The following is a 24,330-nucleotide window of genomic DNA, read 5'->3' as shown; positions in this document are numbered from 1 at the left end:
CTAGAGATGCTAATTAGGTTTTCATTGATCACTATTAAGGTAAGAATGCCATTTGAACCTATGTAGCTAATGGCAAGCTCACAATACATCGCTATTCAGAACGAGTCAAGACCTAATCTAAGACGTGCGGACACAAGTGTGTTCACACTCATTCTCGGCGTGAGACCGAAACCGAGCGCGCGTAACCAGGCCTTCGAATTTCGTGATGTGGGAACAGCTGCACCCCGACATAAAAAGAATGAAAAATAAAGCCTTACGCTGTAGGTGCCTCAAAAAACGTGCCCTCAATACACAGCTTGAGAATCCACTGTCGACGAGCCCAAACTTTTTTTTTTTCCTTTTTTTTTTTTCGAGTAACATGCACAGGCCAAGTGGGGGTCACAAGCCGAGATCGCCTCGGACGGCCTCGCGTAGGTGAGCTTGGCGAACGGTCGGCAGGTCACGAGATGTCACATCTCATGCGACGTTACTTCACGAGTCGGGAAAGTAGCGTAGCAGTGATCGTCGCAACGCGCGCGGTATCACCACCTTAAACGTCTCACTTGTGTCGTCTTCGGCGGGGATATCGCGTTGAAAATGAGTCGGAACTACAGCGTGCTTTGCTAAACAGTCTTTTGATCAGTTTTAAAAGAATATTTGTTACGAGCTCACTACTGCCTACAGACTTCCAGCCAATGGCCTAACGTTGATGCTTAAAAGTTCATTAGCGAAGTCTAGTCAATCAAACTGCTAAAATATCTGACAGCCTTATTTTGTCATTCCTTGTTGCAAACCTTGTCCTGCGAAAAGTGTCACTGCATTTCCAATCATCTGTCTTTAAAATTAAACAGTCATCGGCGAAACACATGGTAGAATATGCGCCACGGCCAACTATAGAGGAGAAATATGCAGACGAAAAACGAAAGGAAGATGATCACTGAAACGCGACAATGATATAGGATAACATTGAAACGAACAGAGCAATGACTTAGAAATTTAACGATACCTAAGAAATATAACGATCAAGCAGGGAAAACCACGTACGTACGAAAAAAAAAAAACATAAGTGCAGATAGAACAAGTGAAATCATAACATGTCCACAGGTCTTTCAAACGTCATATTCGATAAGTTGTTTGCAATATGAGCGTCTCCTCGACCACATATACGTTCAACATTAAAAAACAAAATATGCGGTAAAGGCTGAAATGCACTATTGGCAGGATAGTTTTACAAAGCTTCTGGAATACATTCTCACAGAATTTGATCAGCGAAGATAATGCTAAGTCTAACTTTGAAGGAATTCAAAAAGAAAAAAACTTAGAGCAAGCATTAACAGGAAGTTCTAGCTCCTAGCTTCCCCTTTCACGTGATAGCATACGTAACAAGCGCACCGAAGTAGAGAAGCGCAGAGGAAAATTAGCCTTTAAGAAAGACAAGGGAACATGGATCAAAAATTGGCGGCTAAAGTACACAAGTATCCTGAAAGGTCTGGACACAGAATGGAGGAAGAGGTTGAGAAAGTTGGCAACGAAGCACAGGATAATTGAAACCAGGAGTCGCCAAAATTAGAAAGTGAGAGAAGAAGACAGCGAATTGGATGTAAAGAATGGAAGCGAAAAAGACCATGGTGATTTACAAAAATGGGAATAAAGAAATTAGAAGGGAAATTCTGTACGACAACTGAGCACGTGCTGGTGGGCGAGTTGGTTATACATGATTACGACGAAGGCGCTATATACGTGCTTGTCCCGTGCCGTCTTCCTTCGTCCGTCGTTTTATTTGGCGCCTTCGTCGTAATCATGTACGACAACACAAAGGGCAGCGCCTTTCTATTTGAGGCTCGAGCTGATTGACTAAGGACAAAAAAACATACCGGAGCGAATGCCCCCAGATTTTCTCGCACCTGCTCTTACTCGCGCCTGCGCACAAACGTCGGGCGCTTCCTGAAATGCGACGCTGCCCACGACGCTGCCCGGTGGACAGTCGACATAAGCAAGAGACGCCTATAACATTCGTGGAAAAAAAAAAGCAGGGATGAGATGAGGACAAGCACAGGTAGCGGTGCAAGGTAGACAGAAATTTTGAGGAAGACAAAAAGGTTAAGGAGGGAGATGTACACAAGAATGCTACAATGAAAAGCAGGCATAGCATACATACCAGATTAATTCGGGCAGGCTAGGTGATTATTTGTCACCGCCCTATTTCAAAAGGATGCCAATAAATCCTCTTATTCGGCAACTGTTTAACCAATTTGTGTTTTGCTTTGACTGAATGCCAAATTTTAGTAAAAGTACAGGAAATGTGCTCTTTCTTCAACAAGATCTTACGAAAATAGAAGTATCACAAGCACAAGAAATATTGTAGAAATAAAGAAAATGCGTGAGAACGCTATAGGTTTACTAAAAACAAAATCCGAGGCACAGTGCAGCGACGAAGGACGCATAGTCGGTTCGAAATCGTACCTGCCAATGGGCGCGCAGGGCTCCCCGTCAACGGTGACGGCCGCTTGCTGGTACTGGCCGAGCTGCGAGGGCGACGAGCTGAATGTGAAGTTGGAGTAGCGCGCTCGCTTTTCGCTGATTTGCGGCAAGCCCAGAACCAGTGTCGTCACGATGGCCACCAGAGCCAGCACCGCAACCACCGTCACAATTATGCAGTCGCGCTTGGTGAAGCTCGTGCTGCACACGGGAACAGAACCACCGTGTCAGTATACCTTCACCAAACAAACTTGAACTCGTCAACCACGCCACAGACGTCGCCATGGCTGCAAAAGCTAGTAGCCCTAAAGGGCGCGCCCGGTTTCGCTCCATTTGTACGATTCATGTGCATTTACGGCACGGGCACGGGATCTTTTCTTCTTTTATCTGCCCGCAAAAATCTAGAACATAGTGCGGCCATCCGATGGCTAGATAAAACTGTGCTTATAATGAAAGGGCACATGACTCACGCCTCTTCAAACTCGTGTAAAAAAAAGTCAGTGCACATTATTGGTGAGACCTTGTGGAGCCGAGATTGATGAGTTACTCGGTAACGTAATTCATGTTTATCAAGCGTTTCGCTGCTCACAAACCCCGGAAAGCCTTCCGGTTTTGTACACGGCAGCAGCACGCTAAATTTAATGGGCGAAAGAAAGGGGAGCTGCTGTACTGCGCCATAAAACAAACGCAGAGAGATTCGAACACTTTGCATATAAAGGTAACAATTTTACAAATAAATTTAGTCAAACTACGCGAGAAATGTCGCGGTTTCGCCCTGGTGAAGCACTGGTAGCGATATTAAAATGTCAAACAATTAGAACTGTGGTAGGTTCATCGGCCGTGTAAATTGCAATAAACCATTCATTTAATAATTAAAAGGTGGTGTCCCGCGCACACACAGAACCAAACAGATCTCACTAGAAGGCAGCGAGCACTCGCTGTCTACGTTAGCGTGACGAACGCCGGCAGCGGAGAGCGAACGCTTCGTGCTGCCTCTCGCTTCACCGCGTCTACGAAACTAGGGATTACGGGTCCGCCAACACTAGGCACTCGGGAAGACAGCTCGCTTTTGAGTCCTTGCACAGGCTCCCTGGACTCTATAGCGTGCCAGCAGCCACCAACCATCTCGGCTTCGCATTTACCGCAGATTACCTCCAAGACACGCAGCACGACAGCTATGCGTAGCCATAAGCAGCCAAGGTCGGGCTAGAGGAGACGCCTACCATGGAGGAAGGAAAAACTACCCTAACGCACGCTTGATCACGCACGAGACATTCAACATAGGGCCAGCGGGAATACAGCGCGAATCAAGCCATCTTTCTCGTCGTCACCCTCGCATCATTTTCCTCACACCTGCAACAGACGGCACGCTTGTGGTTACTTATCGCGGTTGGACTTTCTGCTAATAAGTCCAACCTCAGTGTTGCTGAAAGTCCAATCTCAGTATTACCGCAGTTGGACATTCCAGTGGAGAGTCCAACTGCGATAACACTCATAAAGTTTGTGAATGATGTGAAAGAAATAGGCTTGTTAATGTACAGAAAGTTTCTAAGGAGCATCACGGTGACAAAACGCCGACGACGGCGAAAATTGAAATGTAGTGTCCACGTAATTTTTATTGCAATAACACATTTTTATTTGGGGCATGTGGGGGGATTACTTTTTGCAAACGTAAACGGAGATTTCCCGTATGTTGGACCAATTTGGAAATACGTTTCTCTTTTTTTTTTTTTCTGGCATAAAACTAATAAAACATGCGATAGGAAGTTTCTTATTGTGCAGACGTTGCAGCCTCCTGAAACATGCATTGAATAACGCGCCTGGTTCAGCGCATTATAACGCGAAAGCGTTAAGGGCTCCGTGTCCCAAAAAATCCGGTTTCGGCATCCCGCGTCCAGCGTCGACCATCCGAACCACGTAGGCTCACGCGTGGTCATGGTCAATCGTAGGGCTGTGTGTTGTCTCGTGTGCTTTCTATGCCCGTGTCGTTGTGCATGCTCGACAACAAATTAGGCGATGCCCTAACGACAAGTCAAGCCCATATATATATTTATACTCTGATCGCATGGCGCAGTTTCGCAGCTAAGGCTAGAGCTCAAGCTAGAAGTGTCGAGCGATTCTGTGATCAACTATTTGCGTATACGAACGACGAAAAGTTAGTGTTCAGTATACACTTGGTTACTGTGTGCCAAAAAAGCTTTGGACAGCGTACGGTTGGATATTATGAACAGTAACTACCTGCGTCATTACGGGCCACATTAGAAAAGCGGGAAGTAACGATATCTTGCGATGCAGATATACACATCAACTTGAGACCACCTATCGTTCGATAATACGTCGCTTCCAGCGGCATGTAGACTAATTTCTTTCGGTTTAAAGCAGGGCGAGCGGTGGTATGGTGGCTAGAGCGGTGGGGTAGGGGGGGGGGGGTGGATAAACACAGTACATACACATACAGCCATCTTGGAAAGTGCGGCTGACAGCCACTAGTTTGCCTTTACTCGACCGCATCACCCAGACATTGACTGCGCGATGCGGCAGGCAATCGCAAGGGTGGAAAGTGTCTACAAAATACAAATGTTTCCTTTTTTTCCTTTTTTCGTATGGCTAGAAGTATAACAATGAATATTTATACGCTGGGAATAGTGATGAAAAAAAAAAAGCGGTAACAAACTACAGTTCACGCCTTTAAGTGTCAATGCTCACACCAACTGCGAGCCCATAGCGCGGTGCTCCGATGCCATGGAGATCGCCCGCCCAAGAAAACCTGGTTCGGCAAGGAAGTAAATCGCTTTAATAACGATTTGCACACAGTTGCATAACCATGCAGGGCGTGTGAGGCAAGATGCATTCCTGTGCAGCGCCCTCTGCGGTAGACCCCCAGTGGCGCGTTTGCGCGAGCCCAACTTACTAATGAAAGTAAGCAGCGATACGTGCCACATCACAGCCTTGTTCCCACCAGCGCTCCGATGCACTATACGGCAAATTAACATTGCGTTTATTGCGCCCGCAACGGCTAAAAGCGCACGCCGAGAGAATGCTTCGCGAGTGCGCTACGTCCATGCACATATAGTCATGCCTGGGCAGCGCCACGTAACACGGACAAAAGCAGAGACAGGACATGCGCTCGTCGCGTCTGACAAGTCATGTGGATCCGCACCCTCCCCCCACTTGCCTACCTTTCAGTTACTCTGCACTACTGGTATACTGCGCTACGATTGACGAAGAAATAGCTGGTGCAACGAGGGTTGTGCAAGAGAGCACGTGCGCAGCAGACTGCCGCACGATAGTGGACGTTCAGTAGTACTATCAGCGGCGTATGTCGATCGCTGAAACAACTACGCCTATTCTGTGTAGGGGTGCGCGAATATTCGAAACTTTCGAATAGCGAACCGATCAATATCGCAATATAGTCGATCCGGTTTTCGAATCGAACAGTTGGGCGAATAGTTTTCGAATCACATCGCCTATTTGGGGATAAATTCCATGCCGGCCATATAGTAGACATGAAACACGAGAAGCTATGCAGTAGAGTATACGCACTATACGTGAGTCGGGGAGCCAGACTCCTACAAGTCTAAACCGCCATGCATCATTAGCGCTAACCAACGATTCCCGAGTATGAGTAAACTGCTTGTTCGCTCCTATGTATAATGCTCCATTTGTGCTTTTAATAAGCGACGCTTCATAACGTGCAGTGTAATGACAAACTTTTTAATGTGACATTAGGTTGTGAAGATCTATTTGTATTTATGGTAAGAATTAAAGGCCGTCCATTATACAAAAACTAGACAAAAAGCATTCAATATTCGCTTTGCTTCTCGCACTCTACGATTCGTATTCGACTGGGTCTCAAAAATTAATATCCATGCTGCTATAGTTCTGTGTATTTGGAAAGATTGGATGCGCTTTGCAGACGATCACAAGGAAGAAGACAGGACAGGCGCCTGTCCCTGTTTGCGCCTGTCCTGTCTTCTTCCTTGTGATCGTCTACAAAGCGCATCCAATTTTCCAAATACAACGAACCAACTTGCCCAACAACGCATTCTGCTATAGTTCTGTGATATTGCGAATTTTAGCGCTTCTCGTGTAACGAATGATGCAGTGCGGTGACTCAGCGTAACAATTTTTCGTTGATCATATAGAAGGCGAGGCAGTGGCAAGTTTTTGAAGAAAGGAGATTTGCTGAGATACCATTCCACCTCATTCAAAAAGTAAAGATGTCGAATTACCGAAGAAAACGAAGCTCGAACTTCTCTATTTCGTGTTTACGCTGCAGGTCATGGCAGGTGACGAGAATTTCGCAGCATTTTCGCGACTGGTTCCTTTCGTACAGAAAATGTTCACAGAAACTGCCGAGATATTTTCAAAACCACCGTATAGCATGCGGGACTGCGTGACGTCTCGCTGAGGCTCAACAGAGTTATCACAGGGGCAATATCTACCCTTGAGATAACTACGGCCTCGGCCAAACGTCACGCAATCAGACTCTCACTGAGTGCTGCTTTGTGAATTACTAAGCCTCCGCTCTCCACGCCTTGTATTTCAACATCCCGGTGATGTTCACTGAAATGAAACACCTCTGACTGCCTACAATGAACCTTCACAACACCAATGAAATGCGGCCCTGTCAGGCTGTTCATGCAGAAGGCTCTTCGCAAGCGCAGCTAATTTCATCAGTTAAGCGGTGACTTATGAAATCTCCTTCCTTTGAGCAGAAGAAACCGCGTTTACTCCAAGTTAAAAGATCGACTAACACAGCCAGGGGTGGGTATACCCATACGACCCACCGCTGAAACGGGGCAGGGGTGAACGAGGCCGTGCGGCAAAATTCATGCCGAGTGATCGTGGACAAGCCAACCGACAGAGAGCAGAGTTCGCGCGCAACCAGACCTCCGCGAGCACAGAGTGGATTTGGACGGCCAGTGAAAGCTACGCGAAGTGTTGATAAGAAAAAACAAAGGGCTGCTTCAGGCGTACGCGATAAGGCGGCGGCAGAGGCGATCAAGTTTCCAATGACGCCATTATCGCTCGATTGTTTCACGGCGCCGAGTGCACGCCGAGCGGCCTTCATAATAGTTTCAATGAACACGTGTGTGCACGAGAAAAAATTCACGCCAGAGATCAATGCAACTGGAACGAAGCATTAACAGAAATCAATTCCCAGCGGCAGCTGCATTTCTGAAATAGCGCTATTCGGCTCCATAGTGCACTACAGCTACGCAGGTATAAGCGAACGACAGGGTCGAACGCGGGAAGACTCCTCGCTGGCCCGTCGATCGCAGGCACGCGGGTATGAAAGATAACCCGGAAATTCGTTGGAAAACTTAAGGGGACAAAATGAACGCAAACAGCGTACGGGCGTTGCGGCTCCATCGAGGAAGCGCTGGCAGATGCGGTGCTGGCCGCGATGGAAGTGGACAGGAGCAAACGCATCGCATAGGCGCACATGCATGTGCACGGGGCGGAGGCGCTGCGCGTGATGTTCGTAACCCTGTGCCCACTTAGGGTCGGGAAACAAAGAAGCGGGAACGGAACGCCCACTAAATTTCTAACGAACAAGCTCGGGTCATGCTGCCAGCCGAGAGCGTGCGAAGTGGCGTCCCCCGTTAACACTCAGCGCAGCTCGCGCCGGTAGAGGAGGGCCCCAAAAAGGACCCCGAGAAATGTGCCGCACTGTACTCGCACGGTTTCGTCCATGACCGGCGAACTTTCCGAGTTAGGGCCGCCAGCGCACGCACCGCTCGAGATCTTGTCCAATCATGCATGAAACCTGAGCGAGATAGCTAAAGAAGTAAATAGAGCACTATCGTGCACTTTACTGAAAGCAATGTGAACGTAAGCAACGATTTCCGTGGTCGGAATAAATTCTGAGCTGCGAACGCGTACAAAGGTAACCACCATGAACAGTTTCAAATTTGCTACAATAGACATCCATGGAAAACAAGGGGAAGGCGTGGGGTGGAAATTCAAGATGAGCAAAACGAGAACAAGGTGGAAGCCGGAACCAACGTTTCGACAAGTGGACTTGTCGTTTTCAAGGCGACATAAGCCTATGTCGAAACGTTGGTTCCGCTTTCATCTTGTTCTCGTTTTGCTCATGGTCTACAGTAAAAATCTTATTTCTGAAAACTGCGCACTCAATGGACCTATATTAAGGGTGCTTGAAGTTCCCTGGTATGACAACATAATGCAAGTAGGTCGGAAGATCTCCGCGTTTAACTTCCTTCTGCCAAAATCGTGTTGCAGTTACGGATATTGACCTTTATTGGTCGGGTGATTGGGGTACCGGATACACTGGTTGCCACTTGGCGCAGCCATTATTGAAAAGTATTTTCGTGGCGTAAAGTAACCGAAGCCGTGTCATTTAAGTGCCAGGTGGTTGTACTGATGAGGTGCCCATGCTCGCTTGAAATGCACAAGCTGAAAATTCTGCAGTACAGCATACAGCACAGCTTCTGACACTGAATGGGTTCGCGCTGCCACGTACGCGCGACCAGAAGGGCGACGTTGCTGCATTTCTAACAGAGGCGGGAAAACGTGTGGCAAAACCGACGTTAGCGAACTTAGCGTCCATTGTACGTACGCGTGAAGAACTTGAGCTGTGCTTGTGAACGAAGCTGCTTCAAAGTTCCAGTTACCACCATATACTAGAATACCAGGGCTTTCTTAACGGACTCAGCCCGTGAACGGTCTACCCCGTGTCAGTGTGCTGACGACACTTTTCATAAGTTGTTTGGCACACGCATTCTGCACAGCCAAGTCTTAACTGATAGTGTTCATTAGTTTCAGGTAACGAGCACTTAGGCACCTGCGCCTATGCAGTTTTTTCCACAGTAACGTTACGACGTAAATCAAGGACCGAGATAGGCTGACAGTGAATCTCAGGTTTCCATGCGGCGTATACAGCGGTCACGCTAATTTAACATTTCAACCCTTTGTAGGATAGTTGTGTACATATATGCGAGACAACTTTCAGCGTCTTTGAAGCGGCTGCGATAAGAATGGTTAAAGAAAGCGCCACTTACTGGTATGGTGTAAACTAACTGCCAGACAATAACCAATCGTTGTTGCAGTGCTACTACGGTGGGTCTCACGAGCAGCAAAACAGTCGTCGTCAATGCGTATATTTTTATTTGTAACATTTACTTTTCTTTATAACTGCAAAGAGTTTGTCGTGCTCCAGAATACGTTATAGCGCCCAGATGGCACTGCAAAGTGAAAAAAAAAAACAACTAAGCAAACAACTGAAAATTTCAATTTTTCCTCCGGAAAATTTTGAACAGGAACTACACGGGTTCTGTGATATTTCAAAAATGGTTTCTCTTTCTTTTTTTTATAGTGCTCAAAGACAGTTTTTCTGTATTTTGACAGAATTGGTCCCTATACGGTAAAGTGAAAAACCTCAGTACTGTGAGCTAAATTAGTTTTGTTCGTCTCTTTATTATGTCAATTAAAATTTGTGTGCAGCTGCAGCAGCCACGAAGCTGTAGGCAGCAAGATCACATTTGCGCGAGCCGATTAGGCAATTTCTGGAAGGTGCAGCTGCTCTCTCCCGACGAGTAACGGGTCATTTCATGCCCGGATGTGTCGCGTAGCCAACTTTCGTACCCCACGGAAACTACGGTCACTAGAGGGGAGGTGCGAGACCGGGCTAGTTGGTACTCCATATATTGATATAACAAGCGAAAAAGCATACACAGAACACAAGAAGAAGCGGTTTGGACAAGCGCTGACTTCCAACTTGCGTTTTATTACAAACAAGCAATATATAACCTCGTACACGTGATCACAACCACATGTATTTGTGCAAATTATCAGCACTACTATAAATCTTCAAGTAAAACAGCATAGCCTAAGGCGGCTCCCCACTTGCAGATGATTTGAGTAAGCAATTTTTTTATCCGTCAATGCTATGGAAGGCTTACTGATACAAAGTAACAGCCGCTGCCTCAATAATAATTATTGCATTGGCATGTTCATTTCTAGCTAGTATGGCTGCCTTGTCAAAAAGTGGACGTCATCCGCATTGAAAACAATGCATTCCAAGAAAGCCCTCTCTCCCTTTTTGCACTTTCTGGCTATGCTCCTGCAATTTCACATTTAGGCATCAGCCCGTCTGTCCCACGTACCGTAACTAAAGGGAAGGCAGGAGTAAACTATGAGGATATTTTTTCTGCAAAGTGACGGAAGAAAATCCACCAACAAAAATGTTAGTGAAAGCACAGAAGTGAGAAACAAAACAGAAAACGTATGTCACTAAAATTGTCATATACCTTTTTTATTTCACAATTATATTTTAGTGTATGAGAAATAAGAGCAAAACGTCTCTCAGGAACGCTATATACGCCTTTTGTTTTCATTTTGATGCAGACAGATAATCTACTGGTCAGATATACAGATCGTTTCTTCACCTATATCAGTCCTAACTATAGGAAACCCTTAGCCAGTTGACAAGTTAATGACTGTAGAGGAGCCTGCTCAGCAGTACAGGCAGCACAAAATGCGCGTGCGTGACTATGCAAGGAAGAAATGCTATCTAACCACTCGACGTGTGAATTTCAAGCAAAAAAAAAACCTCAATGTATATGCGTAAATCTTAGGGGAGCCAATTTCAATGGTACACTTGCGTCCCAGTTATTTGATTATAGCGACAGTTGTTGGAATATGTAGTTTTTTTTCTGGCCATTAATGATATTATACTTGAATATACTTTCATCACCTGTCTTTAGAGACCAGGGGTACAATTTGTAAATTTTATTTTACACAAAGGCTTTAAAAACGTTGTGCGCCACTAAGGGCTAAATGTTCCATAGCTGTTTAGAGATAGGCGCTCAGAGTATTTGGTTTGAAGTTGAGTGATGCCACTCAAGCCATTCACTACTTCCGCTCGCAAATCAGAAGACGTGCAAGTCAGCCCCATTCAACGGTATAAGTATAGAATGAATGATAGCCACACGCATAGCCACCGCAGCGGTAACTCCCTTTCAACACGTTCTAGAAAAGTGGTCTAGGTATAGGTACACGTCGCCTTATAATGCAATCCGCGCTCTGCCCGCCTTTGTTACCTGCGGGCGATAGCGCGCGAACCCCTGGCAGGCGCCTGCCGTATCGCCACCCTTGCAGACTTCGCAGGAAGAATTCGAGTGATTTCACGTGACCTCGTGGCAGTCCAACTGAACAATGAGAAAGTCACGTCAGATAACGTTATCCGTGCAGCTATTGCTTAAACATAGCCATCCGGTTTTTTCGACGCCCCGAGCGAAAAAAATTCGAGCGCTTGAGTAGCTTGAGCTTCCGTTCTCGCAACTTCGTGCGAAAGCCGCGAATTTGCATTGTCATTAGGTCTATTTATATTTCGAAACTTTCATGCGTAATTCGGTGGGAAACCAAACACGAAATTGTGAAAAATATCTTAAGTTACGGAGGTTGCTTTTTACGATCTTAAACGTTCTCTACTGTCTCGTGTCTAATTCAAGGGCTCTTTTCCGAACTGTAGATACGAAGCGGCCACATTTAGGTAACAGAGTCCGCCCCTGAGTTACCTTCGGACATTCGGATAGAACACTCTCGCCTCGCAGGTTCAGCGTAAAAAATATCTCTTCGACGCTCAGTAACTATCAAGTTCCAGCAGCAGACATACTTTTAGGCAGCGCAACATCCATCGTAAATCTATATCGACACGTGCGCTGAAGGCAAGGAAGAAGTACGGGAATGGCCTACGAGCGACGATACAATGACCACACGACAAGATAGTCGCGGAGGCAGTTCGAGAACTTTCCTTCGCCCGCCCTTCACGTAGAGAAAACCGGAAATAGGCACACCTATTTCATAGCCGTGTGCTCAAAAATCGGTAAGCTCACTCTTGGATCGACTCAACTACGACTCTCCGAGTTCCAAGGGTGTGAGTGACTGGCTCAAAGTGATTCGGACTAGGCGCGAGTATGAGTCGCAGTCGGCATGATCATGACAGAATCTTCGTGAATGTGAGCTTGTGTAGGTTAGTTCAAGTAGGTCAAAGATGCCATTCCAACTGTTCTAGAATCCACGAGACCACGTGCAGAACACAGCCCGTGGTTCCTAGTGAACCTTTTACACAAGCGGAGTCAGCCTGAGCGAAGTAATGTGAACAAGGGATTAGTGGTGCACACTAAATCAAATCTTATATACGTAATGTGTGAACGATTACGCTCCAATGGACAGGCGGTAAATTATGCTGGCACCTTTGAGTAGTGGCCGCGCACCGGATCAGTTAACCCTGTCATGCCCAATGCGTCACACGGGCGACGCCGAGTTGGACGCCTCGAAATGCTGAGTGAAACGCGGAAAATTTAATGAAAAGCCTTTAGTTGCGTTATTTACATGCTAGAATAATGTTTCGGCGGTGGATAGTTTAGCAAACCAATTATTAATTAATTAATATAGTATTTAAGTTATACCTGAAAGAACATCTGCTGCAAATGTATTCTTTATGGCCAGAAATAAATGTAAACAATTTGCACCAAATTTTCTTGTCTGAAACTGTTTGGGCATTCTAAGGTTAAATATTATTGATACAGTACAGATGCTATTTACAATGGGTGAGAGTGCCATTACCACGCAACTCCGCTGCGCCTGAAACAGACCACCAGCGTAACTCACTGATTGTGATTCCATAACACTGATCCGACACTTAAGCAAACGTCACTGCCATGAGCTGGTCTTTCTGAGTACAGGTCAGCTATGAGACTGCGAACTTGAGCCATAGTCAGCAAAATAAATAGAACATACAAAATATATATCTAGCTTAAAGCTCCTAACTATTCACCAAGATAACTCTGCGGGAATCGCTCTTACTCGGGCTCACCAGAAATTAGACCCGTCTAGGCCCACTCGGACTCGCTTCCCAAAACCACTCAGGCAAGTGTATTCATTCACGGGCTCGAGGATATGCTCAGTCGAGCTCACCCAGGTTCAGGCAATCGCCGACTCCCAGTCACGGAGCTTTGTGCTCAGACATTGCGACTCCCGGAATAGCACACTCAAATTCACGCAATCTGAGGCTCCGGCTCGGAAATGGCAGACTTGGACTAATTATGATAAGCATAACGCGTCGAATTAAATTCGTCGTTTCGTGCGGCCACCGTAATTAAGGATAATTGTCGTCGTGCAGCCGAGACAGCACGATTAACCATACGGCATAATCATCACGCACGATATAACAGTCATCAGCCGCTACGTCTCCCAGAAATTCTTTAACAAATAGGCTACAGAAAGCTGTTGCTTACTCTATCCCCCCCCCCCTTTTTTTTTTAACTGAAAGGCCTTAGCAGGCTAAGACGTAAATGTGGGAGTAATATTTAAAAAAAAATAAGAAACAAAGGTGCGTAGTTTACGAAACGAATCTATTGCGGTTTACACCTATCAGCAACGCAGACAATGAGCCATAAAGGAAAAAGATATATAGTCTGCGCTGCCTATCGTACATACAGAATACTAGTTTCCAGAGCTCTGTTGAAGCTTTAACAATGGTCGGTACTTGCTGGTGCAGAGATAGCACACGAGTGCTTGACGTGAAGCTGATGTTGCGTCGAAGCAATATGTCCTTACCAAAAACACCACGTAACGAAGGTTGGGAACAACCCGTTTAATCTATAGGGGCGTTTTCATGAGCGTCGGTAACGAATTCTGAGGCGACAATCGCGAACCGAAATGTAATCGGAAATATAATTGCAACGTTATGAAACGGGCAAGGACACGAAAATCATGGCACCGCCACTAGACAGATGTCGTCGATACACCTTACAGCAACGCTTTCAAGTAATCAAGCCGAGGAGGAGAAGTAAACGAGAAGGCGCAAGATAGCCGCGGCTTCCGCGGAGTGTGTCCACACTGGAGCTTGAAAGACGCCGACACACCGTGGCGATATCATTACGCACGTGAGCATGGTACGGGGTGTGTACAGCCACGAATGTGACATAGCATCAATCACAACGCGCCACAATACAGATGTATAGTTGCACGTCACAATACGAGCCCGCTGGACGCGCAAGCGGGTACATTTCTGATACCGTAAGAAAATGACGATATAAAAGAGCTAGGCGCACAGCTTTCCGTACGCACCTACAGGAGCAAAATAAAACACTCAAGAGCTGGCCATAGAGGAACGCCGCAGATAAAGGTACGTTGCATCAGTCTAGAGCTTGGCAGTCAATTTTAGAGCTTGGCAGAATGATCACTGAACCAGAAACGCAGCAAACGAAAACAGTATTCGAACAGTCGGCTACTCACTTTGGCTCGGAGAGGTCTTCGGCGAGCCTCTTGGGGCCATCGACTGCGCCGTAGCCACCATTAGAGGGAGCGCGGTTCAGAAGCTTTGTCTTTTCACTCATGGCTTCCTGCGGCTGTTAGTCCCGCACAAACGAAGGCTGTACGCGGGCAAAGGCGGCAAGACCCCGCACTTTGGAGTAACACGAGCGCGGACGTGCAACCCCGCGGCTGATCTCTCGGCCGGCACAAGCGCTCCGACCGTCCAGTGCGGCGTATCTGCAGCCGATAGTGGGCACCCCTCGTAGCGCGACACCGCCGCCCAATCGGCGGCTCGCATCTATCGGACAGATCGAGTGCTCTACAATCGAGGAGGGAAAACGACTCGCGCCCCGAACAGGGTGCAGCGCCCACGGTGTGTCTCATGCGCATCTCTCTTGCGGGATGGAGGGGCAGTGAGAACGGTGCCGGCATGCGGCGTAGCACACTGGACAGCGGCTGTTCGAGAGCGCGCCGGCGTGCCCGGATCCGACGAGACAACACAAGGTTAGTCACTGAAAACAAAAGCGCGGGTGTGTTTAGGTAGCTGTCGAATCGTGTCGTCCCTGGCCACACTGTCCCTGCACGTTACGAGCCCAAGTTTCGTCGAATAGAGGAAATCAATTCTGCGGAAGCCCGCAAGGCGGAGAAAGGCTCGTAAAAGGGAAAATTACCATCGACCACGCAGTAGCAGGGAGATAGTATCCCTGTGTTTCGATATGTCGATTAGATCGACCTTGCTTTTCGGTCTGCTAGACCCCTGGTTAGCTTATGGCAGTGACCGCGGCGCCCCGGAAAGGCGCTGGTCCTGGGTTCGATCCCCGAAGCAGGAATAATTTTTATTCAACTTGGAAACTAAGAAATCCGGATGGGTTTCCTTGGTATCTTCCTGCAACAATTGGGTGAATAACAGCTGCTTGTAAGTATTGACGAAATGGCAATGGAGCAAAAACTCGGCACCAGCGCGGAAACTTCAGTTCATGTTTTCCTCTTTCAGGTCGTCTTTGCCGGATGCATGCATCTAGACTCATGAATACACTACAGGATGCCACTTAATCGTAGATTAAAAACGAGACATAGCGCCCCCCACAACGAGCTTGAACAACAACACGGCGCCAAAAGTATGCTTACGACAACGATGACAGCAGTGAAGTAGCCAGATAAAATTCGAAACGTTAAATAGCCTTAGAATATGTGGATGTCGTCAAAAGTATGGAAGTAAGCAGCCTTCGCGTCATACTCCGTTAGAAACCGTCTGGTCAATTTCAGAGCCGTGAGTCATGTTTTGACAACCATGGTGACTTATTGCCCAGTTTGACGCAATATAACACTGGACTAAGTTTAGCCCAGGCCACGTACATAAGTAGACGGACAGTGTGGAAGCGAAGACGCAGACGGATTAGTGCCCAAAACCAATCTCAGCGGGAAGATCCAACGCGATGCAATACCAAAAAGATGGCGGGGAAAAGAAAATACGAAGGCAACGTTAAAACAAGAGATGTAAAGCAGTCACAAACTAGTCAACGTGCCACTAATCGTCCTCGAGAAACATCCAGACGATGTCGCGGTAACTGCCCGAGAAACGCTTAACTAATGAGCTCAATCTACCTACATAGTGAGCAAAACTCTTGGCGAGGTGTCTGCAACGACCTGTCCTTGCAAGGAAGAGCGTCCTTGTAGCAATTAATCCTATGTCCCGCAGTAGCCTTCGTTCTATGGGACCCTGGTTTGTACAAGTGGTTAGCAAGTAACGTGTATTTATAAACTGCGATGTTTTGAATTTCAGTACAATGACCCGCATAAAATAAAAACCTCGAAACTGATCCGGACTTCCGCTATCGATACTCGAGTCGGCAACTTCGGTTTCGACGTGCAAAGTCAGCTCTACAAGACATGTGTGTTCACACTGTCGCCTATTATCTCTGCCCGTGACCACGCAATCGACTGCCCAGAGGAGCGTGACTACGCACGCTGCTTAGGCAACCTTAATTTCGTAGAAATTAAATGCTTATCACAGCAATATTTTGGCTATAATCTTTATGGCCTTTCAATAAAACTCGAAGCAAGTTCATCTTTCCGGAAACAATGGTTAACAGTACTAGATATAGGATACTTATACTTATCACTCAATAAGTTATCGTTGAAGTTTATGGGACGCACGACAACAAGCTAAACAACGTAACTCTTTTTCCAAAACAATAACAGATTGTATTAAACTACCTTCGGACATTCTTAACACAACATGTACTTGCATCTACCGAAAAATCAATTTTTTCATAGTGTGCCGATGTGGTCACTGCTTGTCCTTGCCAGTTTTTTTTCTTTCTTTTTTATGGATCTTTTTCTCTAGCAAGCGTTGTCCTTTAGAACTTTTTAGCGTTCTTTTGTAGTATGATGGTGTTATGTACTTAATATTTTCTGTACATAATTTCATGCGCTAAGCACTTCGGATTGTACCCACTCCTGCTTGGGACACCCATAAGTGGCCTGCGGAATTCTTAAAATTAAAGTAACAAAATCTGCTAAAATTTTGTGACACAAATAGTGAGAAAAATTCAGCTTTGGAGGTTGGCAACACTGCTCTGGAGAAATGCGGCTACTACTTGCTGCTCCACAAAGCACAGCCGTCACAGTTTGGGCTGGCCAGGTCGCGCTCTGTATTCTATATGACGTCGCGATAGCGAACTCCCTTCCACACACATCGTATGCAGAGCGCGATGAGGGGTTCATTAGGCAGCCGGTGCGGCGGGCTGTGAGCTGCGATCTCGCCTTCAGGGCACGTGTACATCACTTGCCTGTGCCGCTGAGCTTTCGCCTCGGTGCCGGTACCTGGCAGAATTCATCGGTGCACACTGAAAAACGCCGCGAGAGATGCCCCGGACACCGGGGGACTCTCGGAAGACCGCCATCCTCAAAAAAGCATCACGATATGCCTCACTTTCCCGGTGCCGGATTGACGACCGATTCGTCCACGGCGCGGTGGGCACGAGCCTTCGCGAGTCACGAGCTGCCACCCACACTTGTCGCCGTGGCTACAGGCTCGCCGGAGCGTCAATTTTCAGAGGAAAAGGACCTCCGGCAATCGACGCTGGCTACGCGGTGATTACTCAATCGGAGCGAAGCGTTTCAGGCCGTCTAACCTGCACGCAACGTCCTCGTATTACTTACCTCCGTCTGTTCATCGCCGCTTACCCCCGACTAGCCGAAAAGAATTTTCAAACAATTGATTACTTGCAAGCGCCTTCATTCGTTCGTTAATTTGTAATTCTAGTAATTGTTTAGCGGTGATATGATTCCTTAGCAGTTATGAAGATTTCCAATCATAAGTTACTCATAAATAGCACGAGAAGAAAGGGGGTTAACCGAGGGGCCCGATTTTTATTAATCATATAAGAAGCTAACAAACAAACACAGCAAGGACAACACAGGGGAAATCATTTGTACTTATTAATTGAAATGAGGAAATTATAAATTAATGAAATTGAAAGTACATTAGAAAGCAACTTGCCGCAAGTGGGGAACGATCCCACGTCTTTAGCATTATACGCGTGCGATGCTCTACTAGTTGAGCTACCGCGGCGCCGTTTCCCCACCCACTTTACGGGGTATTTGTGCGTTGCAACGAGAACTAACCCTCGGAGTGTTAGCCAGCGCCACCACTCCCCAACCTTGGCGGCGGATGTGGAATATCCTTTCTGCCACATATTTATTCATATATAGCATAAATATACGAGGTGATCATTTTTAAGTTTTGCAGATTTTTTAAAAAGCTGCCTGTGGCAGACAGCTCATTTCTAGTCCTCGAGCTGGATTATTCAAAAAAGGCGGACATTACTTGCACGAGAAATCAAACTACAATCATTTAACTGACGCAAGTTCACTTATTAACTTCTTAATTACCCTACGGCACATTGTAATTTACGAATTGTAGCTGGTGAGTTTGCACCGCATATCTACTTGCAACGAATTTTGATGAAGGCATGGGTTTCGATATGCGCCATCGATCTAGCGATAAACATGCACTGTTCCAGATAATTCTTTTCAGGAGAACGCTCTTTTATGCTGAAGCACAAAGTAACTGGAACGCCCTTGCATTTCATCGAACACTTTGGCAATGAATGTGCCGAAAGTGGTGTCATCTTGAATATTCGAAGTGGATACGCCTCACAAACTCGCCGACAACAATTCGTAAATTTAAATATGTGCCGTAAAGTAATTGCGCTGATTAATTATTAGAAAAGCACTACCCATCTAGATCGTTATTTTGGGTGACCTTAAGATTGACAATAAGCAATTTTGCTAACTACAATTACATATTTACTAACCAGTTACGGATTGCAACAATTACAGTACCACGAATTACCAACTCAAGACAGAGCACACTCGAATATATCACAAGTTTACCTGACGCTACGTTTCCAAGTGGAACGTTATTATCAGTTATTAAAGACCGCCTTCCTGTTTTTGCACAATCCAGTAGTAATGCAAGGCCCATGCAGGCTCGTATTATATAGAATACGATATTGTTTCCAATGATTTACTGAAAGAATATTGGCACGTCGTTTACTCTCCTGTGGCCACGGTTAGCAAATATGAACATTTCATTGAAATATTTAGGATATGCACGAAATTGCGAAATTGTTTTAAAAGTAACTAAGAGAAACGGGAAGCGCAAACCATGGCTAACCACCGACATCCTGAAGTCGATAAACCACAAAGGCAACACGTTTAACAAACTAAAGTCAAAGCCACAAAACGTTACATTAAAGAGCAAGTATACGGAATACAAGAAAAGGCTGGAAATTTTAATCAGAATCTCTAAGGGAAGCTATTCTGACAAATCAAGCAAGCGCACAGGGTGACGTCAAAAGTAACATCGAAATTAAGTTATAAATGCTGCACTAAACACATGCATTAGAAATAGCATAAGTGGTGTCCTCCGAACGGCACAATAGCAAGTGACCCTTCTGTAATTGCTGAAAGCTTCAATAGTTACCTGGCAACTCTGACTTCTAATCTGACCACAGGCAAGGCAAATGATCCACAATCAGACTCCGAATTGACAACTAGTAGCCCTAGTTCTTTAGCTTGAACCTACTGACCCAAAATAGGCTATTAACGTAATTCTCCCCTTAAAAACATTTCACCAACTAGTTTAGACTCCGTTGCTGTGGCCTAGGGATCAATGCTGAGCCGTTTCTTTCTGTGGCATATATCAACGATTTATCCGTCTACCTATCCGGAGATCGCATTTTATATTCAGACGACAATAATGTTTTCTTAGTCACTGAAGCTTAAACTGAACTTTACAAAAGACCTAATGATGTTCTGGGAAGACTGCTGAACTGGCTTGAATCTTCGAGCAAAATAGCTAAATGTAAATACATATAGTCATATCCGTGAAAAACACCCGATTAACGAACACATCTTTAAAATTGAAAAGCTGTATATAGTAAAAGCTTTACAACACGAAAATTTTAGAGCCTTATCTCGACATTCAACTGCAGTGGCCTGACCACATGTATCCACGAAACCACCGACTATTTACAAGAAACTTCTAATACTTTATAAACTACGTACTATCTTCCCATTACGTACACTTTGGACTATATTATAGACTTCATACGCTTGCATATTACTTACGCAGTTATTATTTACGGACTCACGTACCCTACTACCTCATTGCCCATTACTGTTGCATGAGATACTGCGCTTGGAGCTCAGCTCTGCTTAAAAAGAATGGACTCAGATTCGCTTACCCCGTGCTCAACACACTACCCGTGAAAGATTGCATTCGTTATCATGTTCTCGTTCTTTTTTTTTTTTACAATATCCTGAAAAAGATATTTTGTACCCTTGAGCAAACATTAATTACCCGACTATTGCACTCCCACAACGATCACCCCCGCCCCCCCCCCCCCCTCCCGAACACGCTAGTCGTGCCAAACGACCGTACTATGGCTCATTTTCTTTTTCGTATATTATAGAACAGTTGAATAAATTACCGACAGACCTAACATCACAACACTCACTCATCTCTTACAAAACTACCCTTCGCTCTTTCATGCTTGCATCACGGAATCAGTATGAACGCAATGAATTTGTACTTTCGCAAACACTTCAATTCATTCGCATATTATGTTTACACAAAAGCATATAGTCTAGGGACCTCTTTTACAACTGCTAGAATTAGAGTCCCAGCTTTATGCAATACCCCCCAATGGGTAATGCTTCGTGCAATAAAGAACTTGCATATGTCTTTTGCGTGTACGTGTAATAAGTCAATTGGTTAATGTTTGCCGATTAGTAGAATGTTGATTTCACGTGCAGGTAATGTCCGCCTCTGAATAATCCAGCTCAAGCATTACAGTTATGCTATCTGCCGGAGACAATTTTCGAACTCTGTAGAACTTGAATAATAAGCACTCGGTATACAGCGCTAGCGCTAACTAGCATCACAGCATTGACCACGTATGCCATATCATACACGGTTGCCAGTGGCAGTACGCTGCAATGACCGGGTAACTGTCCACGGTTCCCGTCGTTCGCTAATAGGTAAACTGTAATAAATTTACTAAATACCATGTTAATGGAGCCGTAGAGTTAATGGAGCCGTTGTTCTACAACGCAAAACGTACCAGACAAATGACTCGAGAAAGGGGAACGCAAGCGCCGTCATCACCCCTCCCCCATCCACCCACCTTTTTTTTTTTAAATCCATTGTCTGGTTCTGCACCGAGTAACAAAATGGAACACCAACAAGCCCGGTCTCATACATTGCTGCCGCAGGCATGAACAGCCGAGCTGGTGGCAATATGCATCTTGGGGCGCACAGTACAACCAAAGAGAACATGTTTATTGCAGAGACCAACCATATTACACTTAAGTATGCCTGCAAAGTATCGGTAGCAGTATCACCGTCAACATGGAGCCATTTATTTATACTTTGTTTTAGAATCCCACCCATGTATAACAATAAAACGTGTCCGTGCATTGAGGTTAGACAAAGTATCAGAAGCTGTCGCTACCTGCATTGCTGGTGCACTAGATATAGAGAGACCATATACAGAGTGCAAGGCAATGAAATATTTACAGGGACTAGCGAATATGTGTGGTAATACAGCCAGAAACCTAGGCCCTAAGCTTAGCACAGGGAAGTCGGGAATTATCTTTATTGAAGAGACGAGTAATGACGTGGTATATGACACGAGGAACTCTGGCAACCGGGGCTGGTGCCGATAGCGGCGCGTTTTGCCGCCTCTCGCCGCCAGGGTCACAAAATCTGTACTATAACACAAAGGGCAATGTCTTGCCGCTTGTCCAAGGACAAATACATACCGGAGCGAATATTCTCAACAAGATGAGACATGTGCCTGTTGCAGCAAGAAATCTGGAGACAACTCAGTACATCCCAATGGAATGCGAAGGTATTAACCCAGCGAGGCCAGTCCGAAACGTCCAACTTCTATAAGCGCTGAGATTTGAAGTGGATGAATGCATTATAACCGGTCAGCAATCGAGATGAGACGTTTAGAGTATTGGTGAAAAAGAAAGCTGGGAATAAATTTATAGGACAGGATACGTTACATGCACAAGTAATTATACAAGGTAGATATAGAGGTTTTGAGGGAAAAAAAAGTAAAGAGAGAGACCAAATACTAGACTGATAAATAGCTATAAATTACTTGATTATCTCAAACAGGCCAAGTTACAATTTATCGCCGCCTTGTTTCGATACGAATGCAAATATATACCACCATCGAAACAGATCCCTCCATATTGGCGAAATCACCCCCTTGCCAATTTTAATCTGCTCACAGGGCGCCAACGGCCGCTGATTGGTTAAATACGCCGTCATTGAAGAATTTATAGTATGGCCGCATTCGGCACTGTCCATAGTGCTACCCTCAGTATTCTGCGAAAGGTGAAACGTATGCGGACAAGCTGAAACACTGCTGGACAAACGCCGACTGTTTTCCGCCGGCCGCATCGCGCGCACGACGTCTGACCATGCACAACTTTGATGGTGACAAGCTGCTTGCGACGTTTTCCGTACACGCGCCGTGGTTTGCTCTTCTCTTCACTGGCGTTCGCAAAACGAATGAAGTAAGAAAAAAATTCAGTGGTCGATTTAGCGGTAAACGCGAGAGAAGTGCGTTCGCATTACGTCGCACCTATTTGAGGGTCCGGATCCACGTTCTAAACCGCGTTCATCATCATCATCAGCAGCAGCCTATTTTTATGTCCGCTGCAGGACGAAGGCCTGTCGAGTGAGCTCATGAACTTTGCCATGTGGTGAACGTGGTTTACCGGAGGGTAAGTGACGATATTATATTATATTATATATATATATATATATATATATATATATATATATATATATATAATTTTTTTGTAAATTTTTAATATCGCATGTTGGAGACAACATGATGTCACTCCTTGAGCTGGATTGTGCAGAAAGGCGGCCATTACTTGAACGAAAAATGGAAACACGTATTCAACCAATTCACAAGAAACGACTAGCTTCCTAAGTAAATGACTGCCCATATTGCAATTTTCGAATTGTAGCCGGTGAAATTGCAAGACGCATCCACTTGAAATTATTTTAAATTAATTTCCGGGATGACAACAGCTTCGAGATATTTCCCAAAGTGTGGGACGAAACACATGGGCGTTCGTTACTTATATTCTTCAATGCATAAAAGAGCATTTTGTTAAAAAAGTAAGTTGACCAACCGTACATCCTTACAGCGAGTTTGACGGCACATATATCCTGGTGCCACTCTGGAAATTAATTTAAAGTGGATACGCCTGACAAACTCGCCGGCTACAATTTGTAGAATACAAGGTGTGCCATAAACTGATTGGTTATGAAGTTAATTAGTGAATTACTGTTAACTAGCTGAACACGTGTTTCAGTTTCTCGCGCAAGTAATGGCCGCCTCTCTTAACAATCCAGCCGAAGAAATGGCATTGTGTTACCTGCTGCAGGCGACTGTCTAAAATTTCCATACAAGCCTAAAAATGATCCCCCATGCATATATACAGGGTGTCTCAGCTAAGTTTAGCTGGACTTCAAAAATATGCGAATGCCACGCAGCTGGACAGAAACAAGGTAGTGTTGTTTGCTTGGAGATACTCATTTTCTTTTTCATTCCGCCTAATTAAATCATTAGTCTTAATTAATCACCTCCTCAAATATTATAGATGAAAAGTGTCAATGAGAAAATTATAGACCAACCTGAAAAACTTCCGATACAGCTTTCAGTTCCGAACACGTGCTGCATAAAAGTTTTTCCGAGCGTGAAAGAAGCCCGCGAATACACGCAAAGTGCCTCGAGCGGCCTGTCGGTAGGCTTTTAGTCCTTGATATTAGCCACAATCTTAAAATGGGCATAGTGCACGTTCGCAACGGTGCACCCTACCACACCACTGGTCCATATGGACGCTGACCAGCTGGAAGAGGAAAACCGGCTGAAGGCCGCACGACAGGCAGCGAAAAACGTCAGGGAGACAGAGCGCTCCGCCCAGCTAGAAGAAGAATGAATTGAATTCTGTGGTTTTACGTGCCAAAACTACGATGTGATT

The 24,330-nt window shown here is 45.5% G+C and overlaps 2 protein-coding genes across 5 annotated transcripts in view; one reads left to right on the top strand and one right to left on the bottom strand.

Annotated features, from left to right (window-relative positions):
- LOC142575201 (scoloptoxin SSD14-like) overlaps positions 1 to 24,330 on the bottom strand; it is a 108,109-nt gene that overhangs the window by 25,186 nt on the left and 58,593 nt on the right. For 2 of the 3 annotated variants that reach the window (XM_075684334.1, XM_075684335.1), the window contains exon 2: positions 2,443 to 2,658. In XM_075684334.1, coding sequence (XP_075540449.1) covers positions 2,443 to 2,658 — 216 coding nt within the window. Of the gene's footprint in view, positions 1 to 2,442; positions 2,659 to 14,727; positions 14,941 to 24,330 lie in introns of those variants that run through there. The other variant, XM_075684333.1, reaches the window with a different exon arrangement.
- LOC142575202 (uncharacterized) overlaps positions 15,065 to 24,330 on the top strand; it is a 136,459-nt gene continuing 127,193 nt past the window's right edge. Inside the window, exon 1 of one of the 2 annotated variants that reach the window (XM_075684338.1) lies at positions 15,065 to 15,249. In XM_075684338.1, the coding sequence (XP_075540453.1) occupies positions 15,128 to 15,249 (122 nt within the window). In that variant the 5' untranslated portion in view covers positions 15,065 to 15,127. The remainder of the gene's footprint in view (positions 15,250 to 24,330) is intronic. The other variant, XR_012826604.1, reaches the window with a different exon arrangement.

The sequence above is a fragment of the Dermacentor variabilis genome, chromosome 3, assembly GCF_050947875.1.
Source record: "Dermacentor variabilis isolate Ectoservices chromosome 3, ASM5094787v1, whole genome shotgun sequence".
Taxonomy (NCBI): domain Eukaryota; kingdom Metazoa; phylum Arthropoda; class Arachnida; order Ixodida; family Ixodidae; genus Dermacentor; species Dermacentor variabilis.
Note: the sequence above shows the minus strand (reverse complement) of the source record. Positions and strands in the feature narration are given on the sequence as shown.